The sequence below is a fragment of the Neodiprion fabricii genome, chromosome 1 (genome assembly GCF_021155785.1).
Source record: "Neodiprion fabricii isolate iyNeoFabr1 chromosome 1, iyNeoFabr1.1, whole genome shotgun sequence".
Lineage (NCBI taxonomy): Eukaryota > Metazoa > Arthropoda > Insecta > Hymenoptera > Diprionidae > Neodiprion > Neodiprion fabricii.
Window position 1 is genome coordinate 496360 of NC_060239.1, and position 23676 is coordinate 520035.

Genomic DNA, 23676 nt, shown 5'->3' on the forward strand with positions numbered 1-23676 from the left:
CTTATTCGGTAGATCGTGATCGACGTGTTTGAGATCGCGATTCGCGCCGCTCGCCAACGTTGTTTTTTCCCTCTAATTAAATCTTCCGTCAGCGTACCGAGTCAACCTTGGTTGTTTTTTTAAATTAAAAATTTTTTTATTTTGATTTTTCCTTCACCATACCTCGGTGTTCTTTCGCATTTTATTAAAGTTCGATTCGCTCAGCTCGCAATTTGACGACTTGTACCTATAATCGTTGCGAGACATCGATGGGATTTTTTATAATCGCCGGGAACCTTCGTGAAATATGATTTCACCGTGATCATTATCTTTCGTTGAAAAATTGCGCATCATTTCCTGACTCGTACCAGGTAATATTCACAAGTCGTTTTGTACTCTTGGACCTCGACTCGCGTGCTTGTTTCACTCGTGTGCCTTGTACGTACGATATAAAAGTACATATAACGATATTTGCTTGAAAAGGGTGCAGGGAGTGGAGGAGGAGAGAAAGAGAGAGAGAGAGAGAGAGAGAGAAAGTCGAAGTACGCCGGCAGGTAAGTAAGTAACGAGTTCGAGCGGCTGGCCGTAGTAGCAGGGGTGGTTGGGCGTATAATTGACGCTGTAATTTCACGCGAAAATGGAACGGTATACACGCAGGCAGGCTGGGTCGAGAGACAATATACATAATATTTCGTATTTTCAAACGAGCCGCGTTGAACGGCAACGGCGACGCAACCAACGCTATCACGTGACACTTTTAATTACGAGTCGAGTCCTCGGACCTGCTGCACCAGCGACGGGGTTACACGCAATCATTTCAAATGGTAATTATCTCGCACGAGGCACTCGTCAACCGCCCTGACGTTTCTATTTAATATAATTACTCGTGCGGACTGGCGTGACGTTTCCAAGCAGCGTTACACATAACCTCCAACCTGCTTATGCATATCATATATGTATCTATATTATGTATATGTATATATTATATGCTCATTCGTGTGTATCGGTATATAATACCACTGTTTTCTAAACAATATTCATACGCCAGCTCCGTATCGAGTTATATTCGACGACCCGCGATGCTCGTCCTCGCCTGTGACATTCTTCGTTCATTCGATCAGGCGGTTGAAAATTTAAAGGACGGAATCAGCGTAACGCATGCGCTTATCCATTCACTGCATATATTTATGAGAATGGTTCACCTAACCAACGGGAAGGGAAAAAAAAGTCTGTAGGTACCTCGTCTCCTCTTTCTATGCGGTATACCTATGTTTTAAAACGAAAGAAATTGAGTCGTCGGGATGTTTCATTCCCCTTCTCGCCTCGTCGCGTCGTGACTCGTGTCAGTCAGTCAGACGTGCGTGAATAATTTCTCCGTATCCAATTTTAAGAGGCCTTCGGGATTTCGACGAGACGAGAATGCGATTGTTGGTTCATGTATTCTACGTATAATCGGTGTGATATGCCCCGTGCTTTCCTGCATCTTGGGGGAGGGGATAACGGGTGACAAATGAGGCGCCGGGCCCTCGGATCGCAATCCCGCGGATGTGCGGTATAATCTCCGATTATCATGGGAATTGGCCATGTTTTTTTTCCCAGTTTTATCTTCACGCAATATGAATAGTTCTTTATGCAGATGTGCATCGACGGGCGTGGGCGATGCTATCGCGGAGTTTCTTGCCAAATGGAAATCACTTATGGCTGGCAGCGTGCGTGCGCGATGTCGAGGATTTCTATCTGTGTCGACGTTTCTTCATGTACGCATACGTACCCCTCACGTAATACAAATTTATATACATGTACATACATTATGGTGGTTCTAAAAAAGATCATTTTTTAATTTCGACAGTTAACCTTGTTTGTTCCGTCACATTACTTTCTTTTCATTTTTTTCTTTGCGTAGTAGCTCGCAGTTCACCACGAAATACATGCGCACGCGTGCAACCGCTGGAATTTCCTTATAATGATAAAGCGTACGTAAGGAATGCATGCGTCGCGACCGCGGCGGGACATCTTGAAATGGGAAAAAAAAACTGCACAACGGGTTGTGAGTGTTGACAAGTCGAGCACGAAATCTCTCGTTTGCGAGGGCGCGGAAGAAGGGACGAAGAAGAAGAAGAAGAAGAAGAGGGATTGATTCACCGGCGAAAAGAGTCGGACCGGCGTATTTCGCGTTAGCTGGCGATGAGGAAGAGGGAGGAGGGAGAGACCTTGCGAGTGATTTGTTGCTACCGAAACTATTATCGTGTCGTGTCTCCGGGGCGACAGGAAGACACGCGGCCGCCGCTTTTCGCGTTCGCCGATTCTATTAGAAAACTATCGCAAGGGGATCGAGACGTCGAGGTTGCTGGCGTTTCGGGTTACGTTTCGTTGTTGACATATATATATATATATTTTTTTTTTCTTACATTTTACATCTCTCTATGTCTTTGACATTTTTTTTTTTATTTTCTTTTGTCGCCAAATTCTTAATCACGACGACGCCGCCTCGCGTTTCTGGGAAGAAGACGAATTCGAATCGCGGCCGCGTCGCCGCCGCATGCCTACCGCATCGTTATTGTCTAACCGTGGTGTTTAAAATTAGAATGAAATGGAATTACCGACTTGCTCGGTGATTAAACGACTCGCCGACTAAGCGACTAACCGTGTTTAGTTAGTTTGATCCGACTCGACTCACGCGGCTACTGCTCCTATGCCGCCGACGTCGCCCAGGGAGTTACTGCAACGGTTGTAGGAACCCATCGCTAGTGTCGAATACCTACTTTTCCCGGGATCGAAATAGGAGTTACCGGACTAGTCGAGGAGAGTTTGTGTGTTTCGATTTCACATCGGCATATGCTTTTGCCGACCTCGTTAGGTTCATTGTTCGACTCTCTCGTTGTCAGCTTTCATTTTTTATGAAATAATCACGCAGCTCGAATGGCGGAAACTTTTCAAACCCTGTTGTAGTATCGGTTTCGCGCTCGATGCCGTATCAGCGAAGGTATAATCAATGCGACTCGTGACGAGGAGAGGAAATCTCGTTTCAACTCTGCCCGCAACTCCTTTCGCATTTCTTTCTCTCTCTCTCTCTCTCTCTCTCTCTGCGTCCGTCATCTTTATTTTTCGCCACTCTTCTGTGCTCGGCTGGCGTTGTTAGTCTTCGGGCGTACCCTTCAAACGTCGCCAGCTTCGTCATTTTCTCAGGGACACATCGAGAGTGCAACGCCGCCTCCGTCGCCTCCTCGCGCCCGTTTCTCAGCTCTCTTCTTTTTTTTCCCCTTCCTTTTCCCTCCAACACTCCGGCAGCAGCAGCAGCAGCAGCAGCAGCATCTCTTCTTTCACCCGCTTGAGCTGTCCTCCGCGTAGCTTATTCTCCTCTTTTACCCTTTGCGGATTGTTGTTGTTGCCTTTTTTTGGTTTCAATTTTTATTTTTTCTATTTTCACCAGACGTCGCCCGTCACTCGACTCGCTCTGAGAACGTCGTCGTTCCTGACTCGCATAAATCCTTCAACTTCTTCGATTGTAACGAGTAGTAGCGTTTCTATAGCTCGACTTGTCGTCTTCCCTCGCGTCCCCGCCTCTTCACCTCTCACCCTCTCTTTCCCCCTCTCTCCTATCTCTGCTCCGCTATCTTACATCGTTATCATTTTACTTCACTTCGTGCAATTCTATCTTATCTCTATCTCCTCTATCATTCCTCTACCTAGCTCCGCTTTTCTCGCCGTCTTACTTGTCTTCATCCGTCATCCGCAGTACAATTCCACCCTCTCCGCATCGTCCACCTTGTTTGATATTTTCATGCGCGCATGAATATAACTATCTAGTCGTACGTCTATTTTTCTTTCATCTCTTCTTGCCTACCGTAATATTTCTCCAACATTATACATTTTCACGTACGCGTATAAACGAACAATGCGAGTTTTGAGACATCTATAACGATCGCGGCGGTTGGTCCTGCGGGTACATTTCGTGTCCGAAGGATTGACCTAAATTTCCGTTGAAGCTCGTGCTTCACCACAGCCGCCGAAGGCTTCGAGAGACCTGAAGGTACTACGTTGGTATCGCGCGGAACGCAAGCGCCGCGTGTTACCAATCGTTTAATTCGCATCTCAGCGGGCACACCGTGCTGCGATGGTTGATTACGCAATACCTGTAAGATTTATAAACCGGTTCGCGAGATGTCTATATTTCAAATATACCTACCGTTATAAGCTCCTCGTCGCCCGTACGAGTTATCGACGCAGGTCTCGTACAGTATTAATCCTTTGCCTCTGTATAATTGTATTATTCGTATCCTGCCAGGCACATTATTATTACCATCATCATTATTATTATTATAGACAGCGTGACACTCGGTTTGAGCGTGCGACGAGGAAATAAAAACGGGAACGAACACATGGCGCGTTGGCTCGATTTTCATTATAAAATCAAGTCATTGTATCTGCGCGCCTACAGTTCGAATTGAATTGCGTCGCGGATTGCAGATACGATCTTTCGACGACTCGACTTACCTTTCGACAGATTTCGGGGATACAGATCCCCCGAATCGACGACCAACCCGGACGCAGTGGTCGGTCACCTCGCGACGTCGATCGTCGATCCGCACGATTTGTCGCTTGTATACGTAGGTATAATTCAGCCGGGACCCTCCATGGGAGAAATATTACTCCAGGAATATCACCGCGGGTGGGCTTCCGGCCGAAGGAAGAAGCTCTCGCTTTTTATATACTATCTCGTATTCGCAGCGGATATCGATACGTATTTTTGACTCCGAAGTTAGGCATCCGCATTTATGCAGCGACGGTATCCGATACCGGTTTCTTTCCTCGAATTTACCCATAATTTATACGTGACATGCATACGACAGTGTCTGATTATTGTCGATCCAATTTACTTTTTTCTTGTACGCCGATTTCGCGTAAATTCGAAACTGTATCCTTTCACCTTCGTCGCTTGGTTTCTTCTACACTTGATTCGACAACCTTGTATGATTTTTATAATTTCCGCGTATACGCTGTCGTCGTCCACCTCGGGAGGTGATTTGGTTCGGTTCGTCGATTCGTGACTCGTGACTCGTGAGTCATTGGACACGTCGGTCATGGGAGGTGGAGGAGAGAAAGGTGATCGGGCACGGGCGTGTATCTCGCACGCGATCGACGCACCGGCCCCTACACCTTTCGGCTGTATACACGTGGGTACGCGTTCGAATGCTAGCATGCTGTTTTACATTTTTATTTCCGAATATTACGTATACATTTCGCGCCTTATCGCCGGATCGGACCGAGCTTCTGACCCCCGTTCTCTTTTACCTGACGGTGCACCTTTCCCCATCCCTCGCTCTGCCTTCTAATTTATTTCGAAACCGCCCCTTGCTCTACCCTAACGCCATTCGCCACCAAAATATACATATCCGTAATACGTCATTTCTGTCTTATATAAGAGAATGTTTTTAATGTAAAAAAAGTGCATCGACAATTATTACCCCTGAATACGAACGAAGGTGAAGTTCGTAACGTTACTGTAACACAAGAAGACTTCATTCGTGTTGTTTTTTTTTTTTAACCTCGTGTTACAGTAACGTTACGACCTTCGAATTCATGAATAGGAAGACTATACCACAGGGATCGGTACACTTACTTCCCGACTTCTCCGGGTATACGATACCCACATACTACGCAGCCAAGTCAAAGACGGAGTACGCAGTCGGGTAACGCCTGAACGTACTCGCTAAACACTGCGTATGGTTTTTGGTCACGTGACCGGATTAGGTAGAGGCAGTGAGGAGCACGCGAACGAGTGAGCGACGACTTTGCGTCCTCCAGGCCGCGGCGAGAAACGGCCGGTAGGCAGCAGCGCCGCTTGTTAATCTAACTTGATAACCGCGAGCACGCCTACATTTAGAAGTGATATCTATGGGATCGGAGCATGCAGAGTGAAATTCGAGCCGTGGGCTTGAAACACGCCGGAGTTTCGAGGCCACGCGACTCGATCACCCTCCTTCTCAGGGCTCGCGGGGACGACAAAGGCGGATCAGCCCACCCCAGCCTTACGTATAATAATCTTCCGCGTTCATCTTATGGCTAACAATAAGATCAACGTTTCACACGCATTGAACGACATCACGTTAAATTTTACTCAACATTGGTCCCCTCTTTTTATGTTGCAGGTAAGACCGCACTCTGTGAAATAAAGTAACATCTCTAAGCACTCGGTTATAAGACGCCTCGATTATTCCTTGGGTATTTACTTGTCTCCGATCAAGGTGAGTTGACGTCCACACGATATGTCGTAATTTTGGATAGATTATGGCAGCAGTGGTATCCTATAAATGATCCGCCGTAAGGGGTTAGACTGGAATAGGAATCGCATGTATAACGATATTATAAGCGAAGGTCGACTGTTCGTTCAGAGTGTCGTATTTCAGATCACCCTGTACACAATCAAATCTTAATAAGACTGAGGTTTGCAGGCTGAAAAATTCAGAGTAGAATGACGTAGAGTAATGAAAAAAGACGAGGGTGTAGGGCGGGTGAAGGACGGAGAGTGACGGAGGTACCGGAATGTAAAATAAAACTAATGCGAAAATGCGCCATTCACCCAACGCTCGGGTGGATTATTTTTAGATCGAATTTGACGGGCGGGAGCTTAACTGGTACGAGTAAACTACCGCCGCATGGATGATAGAGCCACTGCGAGAGTTGGGTGTTCCTTTTAGATGTATTCCCGTTGGTATGGATAAAGGAAGAAAAATTGAATTGAAAACACCGAATATATGTTTTTTTTTTACTTCAACTTTGATTCGTCTTATCGGTTTGATGGAGGATGGAATGTAGTAAGGATCGAAATGGATCCTTATATTATGCACCCTTGTATGTTCAGCATCGGGGCAAACGAAAACAAGTTTGAAGTTAGTAACGTTAGCATAACGAAACATGATGGGGAAAAAATTATTGTTTTACAATTTTAGAACGAAATTCAAGGCGTTGGCTTTTCGAAACATGAATGTGTTTTCTTTGTAACGATTTACTGAGTTGAATTTCAGACAATCCCAAGGATGAAAGTAACGATATTTCTTAAACGTCTATCGATGAGGTAACGTTATTAGGTTCGACCTCGTAAAAGAAAAAAAAAACGCTTCTTGACTACTTCAAATTATTAAATTGTGTATTTATACTAGGATACTTGGGAACGAACGAAGCTTTCCTCATCACACATTTTGAACTTTCATGACCGAGGGGGTGCCGCTGCTGGACAGGGAAAAGTGAGAAGGGTGCAAAAATCGAATCGGCTCGATATGCGGCGCCGCGTGGCTAGTCCCGGCTGGTTTCCTGCCGGTTTTAATTGGCTCACGAATTACATGTTAACGTACCAGCAAGCGTTTCCTGCCTTCTGCGTGAAGCGACGAATGCAGGGTGGATTGCAGGGCGACCCCGTGGCAGCTGTCGCTTTGAGTCCGTCGTACTTCCACGAGGACGCCGACGACCGCGACGTCGTCACCTCGCCGTCTGTCAACGCCGCGAGTGAATATTCATACGCCTCATGTTGTCCGGTCGCAGTCCAAGGCTGTCCCATGAAACGGAAACCATACACGGATACCGTAACGCGGTGCGTTGTAATATCGAATTGAACCTTTTAGTTTCCACGTCTATGCTTGAAAATTGCTCGAAGAAAGATTTGGAAGTTTGAGTAAGGCGTCGTCATCTCGGGATGGACGACGGAGATGTTGGTTCCGTTCAAGTATAACCAAATTGCGGCGACTCTTGGCGTTCTTACTCCCTCGACGAAACACGGCTGCTCGTTATTCCGTAATTGCGGTCCGCAGGAGATACGCTCAGATAAATTCATACGAGGGAATTCGCAAAACGATTCAAGAGTCGCCCGAACCAGTCATGCGACTCCCAGGCTGCCGATCTCGTGCTTTCAAACTCAATGACAAAGACTTACGACGCCGGGCCGCGTCTTCGCCACGAGGTACAAATAACTCTGCACTGCCTTCGTGACCTCTCCCGGTTGACATGCAAGACCCAACCGGAGGTCACGAGCCAACATTCCCTGGTAAATTCTCCAGGGCGACTTGGTACCTACTCGCCTTCGTATACGCTGGTATCTACAGTCCGTTTTACTTTCGTGCTTCCTCATCTCCGTATTTGTCTTCGTGGTCGAACAATTCGTTCCTGTCAAAGTCGTTTCGAGCGCTCTTGCTTTGTTACTCACAAAGACTGCAGCCATACATACCTCGTCTCGTGATATTACGTCCGTTCCGATAATAAAATAAATGCACCTCGAAGCTGCAGATATGATCGTGGGACTTGTCGATTCTCAAGGGATTCTTTTCGGCGGAGCTCTGACATTGTCTCTGAGACAACGTTTCCAAGGTGTACACCTTGCAGCCCTGCAATCCTGCTGATAAATAATTTAGTTATAATACTTGGACTTCCTTATTCGGTTTCGCTCAGCGGCAGTCGCAACTAGGAGAACGATTATCGTTACCTTGGTAATGGCAGAGTTCGATTACCCCTGCTGCGAGTCCTTAGTAACTCGGCAGTTATCTCCGACTCCATCGCTGCAGCGGAGAGCTATCCTCGCAATTTACACCTAGCGACTACTTTTTCCCCTCGGGGCATCACCGAGAGAATCGCTAAGGCGTCCCGAGTAGCTGGGAAAGTCACGCGGTGCCCGGAGCCAACAGGCTCTGCGCGGCTCGGCCACTTTTCCCTTGTGTCATTCCGGGAATCTCGAGTTCCGAGCCGAGGAAATGTGTATAAGTAGGTGGAAAAATGCAACATCATACACTATACTGTATCCGTACCAGAAATTCTTTCACCTCTACCAGGTGCAGTGTGAGTACGTTTCTTCTTTTCTCCCTTCCCTCCTTATCGTTCTTTTGCGGAGGTTCAACATCATCATCATCATCATCATCATCAATCCAGTTAACATGCCGGCGCGTGACGCTCCGCCAAAAAAGGATTTAATTAAACGAATGTAATTTCTAACGCAAGACGGGTACCCATTCACCTGCCAATCCTCCGGCCAACGGGCGTGAAACAAGAAATGTCAATAGTGAAAGAGAGCGGGAGACGAGGGCGAGAAAGCTCGGGGAGTACATACCGAGGCCTATGAATACATTGCGCGGCAAAGCTCGCGAGTAGGTTGAGCAGGCAGACACGCGGGCGGAAGGAAGATATTTCAAGCCCTCTAGGATATCTCCGCTGTCTCTTCGCGTAAGACCCCGTAGTCCTACAACAGTTTTCGAGTCTCTCTCTCTCTCTCTGTCACTACGGATATGTACACGTTCTTGAATAAACATGCCCGATGATCCCCTCGGTTGCTGCCCGCGATACTGATGCTGCTTCCCAGGTCGGCTTCGGACCGAGATGCGCTTTCGAGGAGGAGCTCCTTCTTAATCCATATGTATGTATGTACCGTCGTCGCAACAACCGCCTCCATCCCTCCTTCGCTCCCTCTCTCTCCGCCAGAAGTCCGGAACGTTGTCGGAGCATCCAGTCGTGGTTCCTTTGTCCTTCGCCCCCGTCAAAGGTGTTTATAACGAGACCATGACGGCGATGCTTACCCGCTCTCGCCCCTTCGCCAACCTCTTCTCTTCATCCAATATTCACGCCACTCTCGTTTCTAGTTGAAATTTGTTCTAAAGCTACTTCACCAACTTGACGAACGGTTCTAGTTATTGTTGCCATCGCGATGATGAAGGGTCTTTTCATTTTAGAGTAAAATATAAGAGAGCCAGCCTTTTGTATTTACCGTCAAGCACCGGCATGCCATATTAATCGACGATTGGTTTGACAGGTGGTCGTAATTATATCGGTGTAAACGTAGAACGAGTTTGCAGAAGATGACATTTAAAAATGTACCGTACGAGAGGACAGAGAAAGAGAGAGAGAGAGAGGTAGAGTTTTGGTGACGATATATCTCAATTATCGTGCTCAATGAGAGTTAGGATTGTTAAGCAGTGAAATGTATGTTTATTTCTACCGGGTACGAATACTATTACCATACGTAATCTCTGATCGTGTTGGCGTGCTCGGCTCTCCCCTCCCCACCACTTCCCCCTTTTGCGCCTCTCCCTTTGATAAAAGGTCACGTAATTATTTAGGACATGAAACGGGGTTGCGCAAGCCCGATGAAACGACCGGCATCACCACTTAGCCATTTTTATTATAGGTAGCCGCAAATCAAGAAGCGGTTTTTTGCTTGGGTGACTCGCGGCGTCGCGTTGCGGCCACGCGACGATGGTCGCTCCGTATATTCCCTGCAACGTACTTACAGCCGACGCAACGGGGCGACCCTCTAACGACTTGGCGGAAGTTTTTCAGTGTTTCGCGGTGTAATTTGACAGAACGCGGTGAGAGTGCGAAAAAAACATTACAGATGCCGTAGATTACCAACATACAACAGGTGTACGTAAAAGTGTAGGAAACAATCAGGGCGAGGATCTCGGGAAAAGTTGAATTCGTTCGCGATTATGTGGTGGTTGTTCGTTTCAAATTATTAACCTTGCGAGCGGTGGTAGAAAATTAGAATGGCCGACTGATAGAAGTAGAATGATATTAAACTTTCAATGACGCGAAAGTTTAATTCCTGGAATCAAAATGTAGAAAGTTCAATTACAATTTGCATTACCCTACGTACCTACTCTAGGCTGCACCAGCGGGTCCAGCTTTGTGAATTATGACCGCTAGTTTGTTCTCACTGCAGCGAACGGTAATCAGAATAAATGTTATTCTTGCAGTCTGTTTGCCATAGGGTACCAGGGTGTCCAATGACCTGAAAAAACTTGAAAATTTTCAAATGTCACGAAATTCAATGCGACTCCTAAAAAGTCACGAAATGTCGTGAAAATTTACTAATAAACCTGAAAATTTTATTTTTGGGTCAATTGGTAACTCGGACTTCAACAATACGGATATATTGTTACATTTATCGCGCGTATTGCTAAGGTGATATGAAAGTTGAAAAGACGAGATTTTAATGTCAAGTTATGCTAGCTCACCTCTAAATATTTGGAAAATAACTTTTAAAAATTTTTGAATGTAGTCCACGGATCGTTCAAAAGGTAAAATCTTTATTTTGTTCCTGAAAAATTTTTAAATGCCACGACTTCCTGGTCGGCGAACAAAGTAGACACCGTGGCTACGCGTCGCTGTACTCGCCAAACCGCGCGTTATAATTCCGCTGATCGTGAAACAATGCCCCGACTAAAATTAGGTATTACAACCCTTGGATTACATAAACTTTGCGAAAGGGCAAGAAGACTTATCGAATCGACCCTAATAGATTCTTCACGACAATTACGAGAGCTTACAAAAGCCCGTTTGACGCGTCTGCGCCGATTGCGGTTTGCACTGGTTGAATTGAAATTAAGAAGTGCAGATGAGAGCGCGTCATGTAGGCATAATAATCGCACGATTCTGCACGCAGGCACGCAGACACGATGCTCTTGCACGCAGGCGCGCATACCTACTTCGGCGAGGCGGGCGGTTATTCCCAGCAGCAGACGCGTAATTGTAGGGTATTCAAGGTCAGACGACTTGACAGCCATTTTATGTAATTTCCACGACAGCTCGGCCCGACAAATTGTTATTATAACCGCGCTTAACCCCCCTCTTCCTCCTCCCGACCTTACCCTCTCCATTCACCCCCCCCTGCATTGTCTTTGCGCCCTCGGTCTTATCTCCTCGCAACTCATTTTTTGCTATCTTCGCGTCTGCACGTAATCGCGATTCGTTTCTCCAATCGTCTCCGACTTCGCTTGAACCACGGTAATAATCGTTTTCATTCCGGGCCGAATCTTTTCTATCAGCTTTTCTTTTCATTCCCTGGTAATACCTAGGTCTAGATCGTGTGCTGCGTCGGCGGTTGTCTACCGTGAAAAACACGCTTAATTCATAGGGCTGAAAAGCGTACTCGGCGATATCGTGGCAAAAAATTGTGGCGCCCCTTTAGTAGGGTATATTGCAAAAAAAGGGGGTGACCCTGAGAGTAGTTTCTGTAAAAAAAAAGAAAAAAAGAAAATAAACAAGCGCGTCGACGAATCGATGGAGCAAGGATTCTCTTTTATCTCTTATTCTACTTTATGTGCACGTAGCTTTTCTCACTATCGCTACGCCGCTTTACATATAATAAATAATACATTTCTTTTAACTCCCTGACCGTGTAATAACTTCTTTCTTGCATGCGTTAGAAAAATTGGACCGAGAGTTCTACAAGGATGATGAAATGTTCCGATCCCGCTTTTTCTTCTTCTTCTTCTTCTTCTCCTTTTTCTCCTTTGGCTTATTAACCTTGACCCGATCAGGTTAGCGGGAGACGCCATGCCGGTGTTGTTGCAGACCGGATCTTTCCGTATTGAACAATTACGTACCATTTTGAGAAATGACTGACCAAGGGAGCCGAACGTTCGAGTATCGTGGTCATTAAAAGGTTGTTCTAACGATAACTCTGAAACGTGCCCGCAATAATTTATAGATCCTTCTCCCTCCCCCCTTCAGCTTCTCATCCAGCATCTGCGGTGGAAGGATCTGCTCAGCCGTCTCCGCATTCTCAACAGCTAGCTCTTATATACCTACACGCGGTGCAGCTAACTTGCCAAACCACTGAAGAGATCCGGTCGCAGTTAACGTGACGAGCGAAACAGGCAAGCCAGTTGGCAGACAGCGGCCGGGCTGCAGCATATTCTGCAATGTGCGTCGGGAAAATAAGTCAGGGACGCCGGCGCGTCGCGTGGTTTCATCTTGTTATCTCTCGCTGCTTTCTCCGTTTCTTTATTCGTTCCGTTTCATTTTTTTTACTCTCCCCACCGCCAAGAATGCTCTCGTGATACTTGTGCGCATTACCACGCCGCCGATGATCTACAAAAATCCTACATCCTGTAGTCGCGAGTACCTCGGAGCGGAGCTCGATCATCTCTCTTTCTTCCCCTCTCTTTCTCTCTCTCTCTCTCTCTCTCTCTCTCTCTTGCGCCTGGGTCAAGAAGTCGGTAGAAAATTCTTCGTCCGTGTTTGACCCTGCGAGCGAGATGATGCAAACCGGTTTACCGATCTCGCGGGTTTAACCGAGCTGGATAAAAGGATGGAGAGATAATTTCTTACTTGCGCTGCAGTGCAGCCCGAGTCGTCTTCAATCTACACCCGAGATTTCTTGGATACGATTCGATCGGAATTGAAACCCGAGACCCCCGACCCACTGTACGCCCGGTGGGAATTTAATCAGCTGTATTCGCGGGTCTCTCATCAATTTGTTGACGAAAAAATAAAAGAGGAAACGAAACGTTCTCTTTTCGTATATTCAATTAGATCGCTACAAATCGTAACACAGCATTTGCGTATCGATGTACGAGCACGTATTTACATATTTTGTTGCTTTGATAAATCGTCGTATTTACAGTCCGATAATTGGAGCTGCGTCGCGTTGTACTACGCTGCATATGGTTACAATATATACGCACGATGATTATGCACGAAAGCGAGGAGAATAACTCAATCTCCTTCCTCGTTCGCGCCCACCCAAAAATTAATTTCTCAGAAGCAGCTGATCCCTTATTAGGCGGACGTTATATCTATCCAGTTTGAATCGTTCCGTTCTTGATTGCTTAACATTTTTCTCATTACTCACCGCCGTGTATCCGGACTGATTTGAATCTCTGTGACATAACTCATTCCGACACGAAGCCAACAAGCACACGCACACCCGCCTATAATATGCGGACGCTTGTTTCTCTCTTGTACTCGTATAATTATACAGCATTACTTACTCCGTACGGTCACGTGGGCGAAGGACGGACCCTCAAGGAAACGCAGATTTTCAAGTCAATCGTTTATACTCACAAGTTTTCAACAGCCTCGTTCGTTCCTTTCTTCCAATCGCTGAACAATTTATTTTCACACCAAGGTGCACATCAGCGATCCCTTTCGCTTCGTACTATAGGAAAGCAAAAGAACGAAAAAGATGAAACCACGGCCATTAAACGATCCTGTTTTCTCTTCCAGGCAATCCTCTGTGCACGTAGTTTTTACGCATAGCAACAGTTTTCTCTCGCAATTGCATGGGTGAAAGCTGCTGTCGATTCTGTGTCATGTAATATCAGTGGATAGGTGTACACGTATCACCTGTCGTGGTAGGTACGACGACGTTTGCTTAAAAATGAAAACCCTGACAATCGGTTATAGCTGTGCCATCCATTCCATGCGCGGGAAATTCATCCTAGTCCCGATCATCTTCACGCGTTAATTAACCCAAGTTGAACGTCGTCTCCATGATGTAGGAGACAAGGTGAAACGATGCGTACACGCTTCAGTCGGACCAATCAGAATACATGTCCAAGGTGACGTCATATAGGCTTTTAATATTATTATATTTGCAAATTTTGACCGAAGAAACTGGCATTTTTAGCAAACGGAATATACGGAAATAAATAATCGTAACCTCAAGTAACCTACTTACGTGATCTCTGTGACGTCATCCTTGGAAAATCTCGGTCTTTGGTTCTGACAGACCTAATTATTTCCTTACATCACGATCGGCTCGTTCCACGCGTAAGAGGCAACGCGGAGGTGTCTCTTTGTCCAGCAGCGTTAGCAGGATAAATTGCTTCGCACTTTGATCTCAATTAACTTTCGTCGATGCGTAGGCACGTATATCGGGACTGACCCGGATTCCTCCTGTCGTCGGATCTTTTCGGCTCAGCCGTGACCTTTCGACGGTCTCACCTCGATCAGCGTCTCCTTCCACCTCGGCTTTCGCCGGATCACCTCGTACAAATCACACTTCAGGGTCGGCGATTCTCTATCGATTACGCGTGGTAGGACTTTTACTTATACGTACCAACGCGAAAACTAATTCGCTATCACTGGTATAATAATTGCCTCGTGTACGATGATCCGCGATTCTCAAACACTCGAACAATTACGGTCACTTGCGGTACCTGCAGCATGTCGACGAAGGTGTATGAAACGAGTAACTGCGTAAACACGTGTTTACCTACCTTCGTTCGTCCATCGAGCGTATACAATATATTATATTATATATGTATATATATTTCCGATCGCGTTTCCCCAGTTCATACATCATCGGCTATCGGCTAACGAATCGATTTTCCTGGCTATCAATTATCCATGCCCGTGTAACCGCTCTGTTCTTGCACGCGCTCGAGTGGTTAACAGGCGTATTAACCCCCCCGTCAAACGTCGGTTTATAATACGCGACTATCCGGCTGTGCCGCCGCGAAATTATTTCCGCCATAGAACCGCGCGTATAATGTATGTACCATGCAGGACATCCGGAGGTATGCGCAGTTCGATCGCGTAGATGCATTACGCCGGTGCGAGTAAGAAGTTAACATGGATTAATGAACCGACGCGAATATAAAAAGACACTCGCGAGCCGGTACGTGTACCTATCACGATAAATCAATGGGATCTCGACATGACACATCTCTACCTGCATATTCGTATATGCGGCGTATGCGTGCTTGTAGTTTCACACGAATCATATTCAAAGGGAATGATCAGATTTTAGCGAAAACTTTGAATAACCCTGCACGCAATATTGAAACGGGACACGTATCTGCATTGCTGTAGTAGATCTCTGCAATCTGTAGTATGATATGTTTAAATCACCAACTATTCGTCTGTACAAGCAGATTGATTTATTTATTTATTTAACGCATATAAACGGGTTATACCTTTGTTACATGTTAGAGATAATGTGACCGGATATTCGGTGAACACATCCTAAAAATTTTCTCTCAATAAAACAAAAACCGGCGATCTCACTCTATTCCTTGAGTACCTATTTTCAGAAATCTTAAGTCTATTTTTAACGGGGACTTGTGACATATACAGCACCGCGGACTTATTGGCATCAGATACAAACAGGATCTCTACTCCTCTCAACATACGCCCAGGAATTCTTATTCTGACCCTATTTTTTTTATGTTCCATTTACGAGTTGTAATTTATGAAGCGCGCACATACGCAGACGAATCAGTCTACGGTTATTATTTTCTCCCGGAGGTGTACCGACGATGAAATTCTTGTGCCTACGAACGATTCCATCGACGTACGGATGTAAGGAATAACGGAGGTAGGTACGGCTTTGCGAGATCGGCGATGAGGTATTCCCACGGTTGACGGCGTCGTCGTCGCCGAGGATGAAGCTGGATGCGGGAGCACGCGAGCATCGCGGGAAGATCGTGATTATTCTCGAGTCGTCGTTTAGTCGCCTCTCGTGTGGTGAATCAGTCTGCAGACCCGCAACGAAAGTACTTGTAAAGCTGCGCGCTCGCGATCCGTGGGGGGAAAAAATAAGAAATGAAAAAAAAACCATCAAGCATCGATCACTCGCTCGCAAAATTGGCATGTCGCGATAACATTTAACTTGCACAGCATAAATCGATGGTCGGTTATGAATACTCCTCGTCAGTGTTGATCTTTATAGCTGCTACAGACTTGTAGGCAATTATTATCGGACTGCGCAATTTATAATTTTTCATAAAAGTTGCAGCGATGTTGCCGCGGGTGATTATATTGATACAATATCGTCCCGCTACTCGCCGCTGAACGTGAATTATCAACCAATTTCAATTTGCATATTGGCTTATCGGCGCGTGACTCTATTTCACAGCAGACACCGCTGCGCCGGGTAAAATTCATTGCGTAATTCTGCCGCCACGGCCGTTCGCAGGGTCGAATAACAAACGGTCACCCTACATTTGTAACGCATGTATACGTGTAAAAAGGCAGCGAGAATTTATCTATAAAAACATTAAAGACTGTGCAGAACTGCAATCAGGGAATGATTTTTGTAGTTGAAAGCGTTGAAAAATTTTTGTTTTATTGATTTGTCATAATCACTGTCTTTAATCAGACGTAGAAATTTGCAATTTTCCAGTAGGTATACCCAGAGCTGAAAGTGCTGAATTAAATTTCAATACGGTCTGCACGGCAGCTTCAAAGAGCGTACTACTTCTAATGTCAGACTCGGTGGAAAGTGCAGCAGCGACGTGGCTATGCAAAAGGTGTCATTATACCGATTCATAGATCGGGGATAAGTATACAGTCCGTTCGCTGGCACGGCTTTTTTTCCTCGGACCTTTCCGATGCTGCGTGGCTGCTGCGGCGAGGCTGGACGGGGATTACGATGAGAATCCACCGTCACCGTAGAACGAAGTCATCGTTTCGCCCACATGCGTATCTTATTTACTGTATAATCCGCCGGTACGACTTCCTTGAAATTCTTACGAAATGACACTCCCGAGTTTTCAGAACGGAGAAATTAATTTCACGCGAAAAGGGTATAAAATGAGTAACGAGAAATGGTGTAAATTTCGACGCAAATATGAATAACGTTTAACGTATTATATTTATATAAGTTGGCAGCCGGTATCCATACACGTAGTGTTCAGTGGTATTGAAAAGGTACTTGAATTATTCTTGTGTCCGGAAAATATTCTATTTTCAAGGTTTGCTGCGAATGATATATTTATTTGCGTTCACTGACAATGAGTAAGTGTTTCTAAAAAAGTGGATTTCCTTCTTGAATCGCGTTTTTTTTTTGTTTTTCCCTACTAACAGGTTGTAGTAGAGTTAACGTATACCTATCTCGTACGTCGCGCCGATTATGCAAAGTACCTTCTGCCCTCTGCATTCGTGTATTTTTATTTTTCTTAAGTTTCTTGGATATGTGCTTGGATTTGTTACGGATTTCTTACTGGACACCGTGATGGGGCCGCGCAACGGTATCGCGGAGACTGTAAAAGCCCAAAAATGAATCAACGTTAAGGGTGTGCGAGTTCTTTGAAATTTAAATGACGTCTGCGCAGCCCCGAATCCCTCCGCGTAACCGGAGACACCCACCCATCCACCCATCCATCCATCCATCCATCCATCCATTCATTCTGCTCGTGGTCCTGGCATGGCTCGAGCGAAGAGAATAGCAGGCAGAGAAGAGCTCCGGATGAAGGATGACTTTTGAGGCGAGGAGTTGGCCCGGTTAAAACGCGGATGATTACGTAATTTTGCGGAAGGGTCTCTCTCATTCTTATAACCGCCACCTCCGGCTCCCCGAGAGCCGACGACTGCAGCTTAGGGACCTCCTTCCCATCCTTCCTTCCTTCCTTCCTTCCTTCCCTAAATATCATAATTCATCCCGCTCAGCCTCCGACTCCGACATCCATTTCACCGAAAGTGGCGGTCTCCGCGGCAGTCTTCGCGTCGTCGTGACTCCTCGCCGCGCTCGGCAACCTCAGCAGACCCGACCTGCGTTATTTACCGAATCACAGCTGTTCTCGGATCCGCAGGACCGACTCCGCTGCGCCTCTTTCCATTCCCCCCGCCATCCTCGACGTTTGCCCTCGACTCGCTCGCCTGCTCTGAAACTGGGTATAATTAGTCGTCTGATAATTATCTTCCTTCTTCGTCATCCTCGTCAATTCATACCGGTTTGAACGAATATCCTCTTCTCAGTTCCTCCACGGTGGTCCTTGTCTCCGGAGATGTTTGCCTTGTCCCACGTTCGCGTTTCCCCGTTCGAGCCGTGCAATGTCGGAAGGAATGTCTCGAATCGATTGAATAAATTTTATACAAGTCTCGGAATCATTTACAAAATAATCATTCAATCGGAATTCAAGATCCAAGATAGGATTTAAGTCACTCGTTTTATCGAAGTTTATTTAGGTTGTTTATTTGGTTTGCTTGAGTCACTTTGGAAACTTGTCAGCGTTTCCGAAGAGGATATTCCTCCCCTTCACCGTCGGCCTGTGATCGTATTTAAGGTGCGCGCGGATGAACCCGAGGGGAAGGAAAAAAAGTTGGCTCGATTTATCGTCTACCACCCGCGCGATGTAGGAGGAGAAGGAAGAGGAAGAGGAGGAGGAGGAGGTCGAAGCGATATTTTGCATGTACATTGAGGCATTTTGCGTCGTCGCGAGTTTTCGCGGTGGGTTGAAAATTCGTCGTCGTATTTGGGAAAAGGGACAGGGATTTTGTAGGAGGGTCGACATTGTCTACTATACTACGAGGGGGCGAACGATCGGCGATAAATTGGGAGCCGTAACTTTGAACCCCCTCGATACGAAACGGATACGACCTGCGGGCGGGATAAAAGACACAAGTCCCCTTAGATTTGGATCGACGAATGTTGGCGGCGATCATATAATCTGGCTGCGTACGTGAGATTAGCGAACCTCGCACGCACGCACCCGAGAGATGTGTGGGCACCGCATGTACTTGCCGCACGCACGTAAAGAGTAGAGGCTTTTTTCCAATCGATATAATCACCGACACGGTGTTCGTGATTCATTAACTCACCCCGGAATTTGCATTTTCTTTTTATTCCAGTCCAAGCAGTACGGCGCTGGGTTCGCTGGACCAGCTGAAAGAGTACCTGACAACCGCGGGAACCTGCAAGTGCGGCTTGGAGTGTCCGCTAAGGCCGGAGCTGGTTTTCAACTTCGACCCCAAGGTAAGCCGGCGGAAGTTATTCTTTATCTCCGTGCCATGTTCTTCGTGTCGGTCCTTGTGAAAATTTCTTGGAAATTTACCAGCGATAACCGAGGTTTCGTTGCCTGGATACCGGCTAATTCATCGCCGTCGATCGAGCGTTGTTACCCACACTCGCGTAAATCACGATTTTACGTTTGACTGTGGAGATCTGGGTGAAAGTCATGCTCGTGCCCGGTTGGCCGACGTGTCGCGAGTTGTTTCGCGCGGCTCGTGAATCATCCTCCCCGATCACGTTTCGCTTCCGCTAAACAGTTTGCCGGGCTTCGATATTACATGACGACGCCGCGTCGCGTTGTACGTAGTGTTGTTGGCTGGTATCGTCATCGTACGTATGCCGCCGCGAGTGTTTGTTGTATATTTTATTGGCACAATTTGGACGATGCGACGAATCCGGTTTCCGACGAGGATGAAAATCGTGACGATGAAATTGATGATTTTTATCTATGCCTCGGTTATAACCTTGAGGCAAAACGAAATATAATGAAATGGAAACAACGTAAGTTTCAAAAATCGTGTAGAAAACAGATCAATATAAACGGAGTGTGTACTTTGAATAATAATAATAATAACCGACAGTACAATTTGGTATGGAAGAATAACTGTTAACAAATAAGAGGAATGAAAATATTCACAACATGCTCGACGTGGTTCGGAAATCTCGAGCCACCCTGTGAATCCCGACGGAAGCGAATCTCGGTCGCTGATTGGTGTATAAGGCGGAAGCGCGGTTTCCCCCTTTCTCATCCCCACGGCATGGCGGCACAGCGGGATTAGCTCTCATTTAAGGCTTTGTTACAAACCGATAGAAATATATGGAGCAGCATTGTTAGCGTCCGGCAAACGTCAGGTTGGTTTATTAAACGGACGCCCGGGGCTCGATCCTCGCGAGGTGCTGAACGTCGCGCATGTCCCAACAATTATTGTAGGTACCTTATACTTGTACGGCGGCGCTGACGCGAGTCTCGGACGTTGGTATCTTCGGGGCTCTTCGAGGCTCTTCGAGGCACTTCTCAGCCTCCCTCGAGGCCCCTTCTTATGCCGGTTATATTGCGGCCCGCGTTTCCCTCAATTATCTTCCAGTCAACAATTACCTCGCGATCACCTGCTAGAATTACCAGGGCCCAACGCCTAATTAGGTCCGCGCCTGCATTTCGGGCCCGTCAAGTTCGTTTGATTTTTTTCTTCTACATTTCTTTTCATTTACATTCATTTTTAGTTTTTAGTCGTTTTTTTTCTCTCTCTCTCGCTCCGTATCCAGTATACTATATGTTTTATCTACCCATCGGAAGGGCAATTAAACACACCGGGAACCGACGCTTTTTCTCTCGCTATATGTTTTTAATTGCTCGAACGTATAAAACGTAGATTATAATACCTACCTTTGGGGGTTTGATCTTGTAGAGTAGATCTCGCTACGTTTTCCTACTTTGGAGAATGAAAGTGAAGAAAAATTATGAAACTTAATGCATATTAATAAGGATGAGAATAATAACAGCGATAATAATATAAGAAAAAATATAAGACGGGGGAAGATGGCGTATAATGATGATAATAATGAAAGAAATATTGCGTAGAGCGGGGCGTTGCGGTCTTTGTGTTTGAGGCAAAGGGTTTCGCGAATCCGAGGACCAGCGGGGCAGCAGGACGAGGGAATTGAAAGCCAGCGGACCGTGATATTCGCGGAGGAAAACTTTGAAGGAGACTCGCGAGTGAGGCGAAAAAGGACGCGCTCGGCTTACGACGTCGGCGTCGTCGGCGTCGTCGTCCTTCGTCGTCTTCGTCGTCTTGCTCTTGTTTTCGAGGTCCGCCGCCTCGTTGTTAACCGTTGAGAAATCTTCTCTTTGCGACGCTTCCGAGGATCCTCCGAGTAGGTACTTATTCCGCCTTCCATCGCGGGGAAAATGCGACTCGCCGCGTTATTTTTCTCCCTCTTTCCGAATTCCCGCATTGCCGCGGCGACCTGGGAGACTAAACTTTGCCAATTCATCACTTCGTTCTTTTGTGTACCGGAGGAGACGGCCATCCTACACACGCGTATTAATATAACGTCTTTTGTGCCACCCTCTTCAAGGTTCTCTCCTATATCTCGACGGATATTATTATATGCTCGCACTTTTCTTCGACAATCTCGCGCTGGTTTAAACAGTCAGGAAGGGAATCGTTAACTCTCGACACGGTCAATTAGATGTTGTCTGCGGTGTAGGTACAATGCACACGTGGGAGGTAATTCACAGACGGACGACCTGATCGCTCTGCGGCAGCAGGCTCTTCCGTAGTCTGTAGTATACTTGTACTTATTTTCTTATACCCGTGCAGCTGCTTTACGATTACAGTTGAAAATGTGAAAAGCATTTTTTCTCCTTACGTATAAAAGGATAAGAAACGTGCTTTGAAAGTGACGCGACAGGTATCCACAAGCTAAATTGAAACATTTTTTTTTTCTATAGAACGGTGTGGAAGAACAAACGTCGGGTGAAACCCAACTATGAATAAATAAAAATGCAAGATTAATTAGATAAACGCCCGGATAAGCGCCGGGCTTTATTAAAAACGTCAGCAATTTTTATTCTCGCTCGTCGAGGAGAGATTTCATTTCTCGTCCCTTTCCTCCCGGCTCCACTCGCAGCGTTATTCGAGTTGCGGAAAAGGTTTTTCGCCATTTGCATTTGTGCAGCGGTTTCTTTTCGTAGTTATCCTCGTTTTACGGTGGTAGAGTACAAGGCGTGCGTCTCCTGCATCCTGCGGCGCCATACCGCTGTAAAGGCTAACAGCGTGGCCACTGGTAAGAGGATTCTGGAAAACCTGGTAATCTCACGAAATTCTGAAATTCCGGAATAGTCAGGGAAATGTCAGGGTTATTTTTTTTTGGAACGTCAGGGAATCATTTACCATATGTTTCTTTATTTCATATACAAATGGGTCGCACCATTTTTTTAAACTCTCGATAAATTAGATGTAATACAAGTTTTCTCTTACCATCGCCAAAAAGTTCGCTTCAAACTTTGAATATTCCTAAATATTACCTTACAAACGATTGTTCGCATCGGCTGGATGACCCAAGTGACAGTTTGTGCTGTCATAAAAAAAAGAGAATATGACATAGAAAATATGTGTATTTTTTTCCATTTGCTATAACCAATTTATCCAAACTGGTCAGGAAAAATTATAAGATTATTGTCTGGAAAATTTGGAAAAGTCGGGGAATTTCGTGACGAAGACTTAGTAGCCACCCTGTAATAAAAACCAAGCGGGGGTTCCGTCTCGTTGAAATCGTCGCGGAATTACACGCGGTTGAACTCTCCCGGGTGTACCGGTAGGTACCTTCTACTAACCGGGCGAGTCAACTTGGCCTAAAGTTGAAATAATGAAATATACAATATCTATAACAATCCGATGCTCAAAGATATTTATCGAATCTCCGATTCAATTCGCCGGCTTGCGAGTATATTTATACCGGGAAACGAATACCTTTTCCAAGCGTCCAGCTCCAACCATTCTTCTCGAGAGTAGGTACGGCACTCTGGGTAAATGTTTTGCGGATGGTCGGTATCCTACTTGCAGCAGTTCGCCGGATGTCTGGCTCACTTGCTCTCGGCACATATCGACCCGCGTGGTTTGAGCTCGGAGACGAGAATCGCCTTCGCCGTTGCACAGCTTCGCCTCCTTGGCCCCTTTTCTCCTATCCGGCGAGACGACGTCGAAGCGCCGGGGCGCTCCAAGTTCACGTCCGTTTCATACGTCTTCTCTCACCTCGATCGACGGCCAACTTCTCTCTTCCTACGACCCCTCTCCACCTCTTTGCCTCCCGCGTAACCCCTACCCGAACCTCCTTCCACCCCGAAGGAGCCCCGGGCGGTTTCTTCCCTCCCTCCCTCCCGCCCTCCTCTCTTTATCCCATCCCGCTGCTACGATCCAATCCGACGTTCCGAACAATGCGGATCTGTACATGTATACAGGTATAATTCCCGGTAGTTGGACCGAGGAACAATGTCGATTCAGACCTGCGCGTTTCGAGCTGATATAATATAAATCTTTACCGAATTACCCATTTTGTTCGACAAATTTTCATGCCGTCGTTCGTATCGGCGTATACACTGTGTAGGATCGAAGAGGATTCAGAAATCTCGTTTTCTTCAACATTGAATTCATATCAATTTATGTATGGGAAACAGACAGAGGAAGATTATTAAATATTCA

The 23676-nt window shown here is 46.2% G+C and overlaps 1 protein-coding gene across 1 annotated transcript in view; it reads left to right on the forward strand.

The window, feature by feature from the left end:
* The window catches only part of LOC124174414, a 136789-nt gene that overhangs the window by 57719 nt on the left and 55394 nt on the right, over nt 1–23676 (forward strand). The window contains exon 3 of the mRNA XM_046553548.1: nt 19315–19438. Within this exon, the coding sequence (XP_046409504.1) occupies nt 19315–19438 (124 nt within the window). The remainder of the gene's footprint in view (nt 1–19314; nt 19439–23676) is intronic.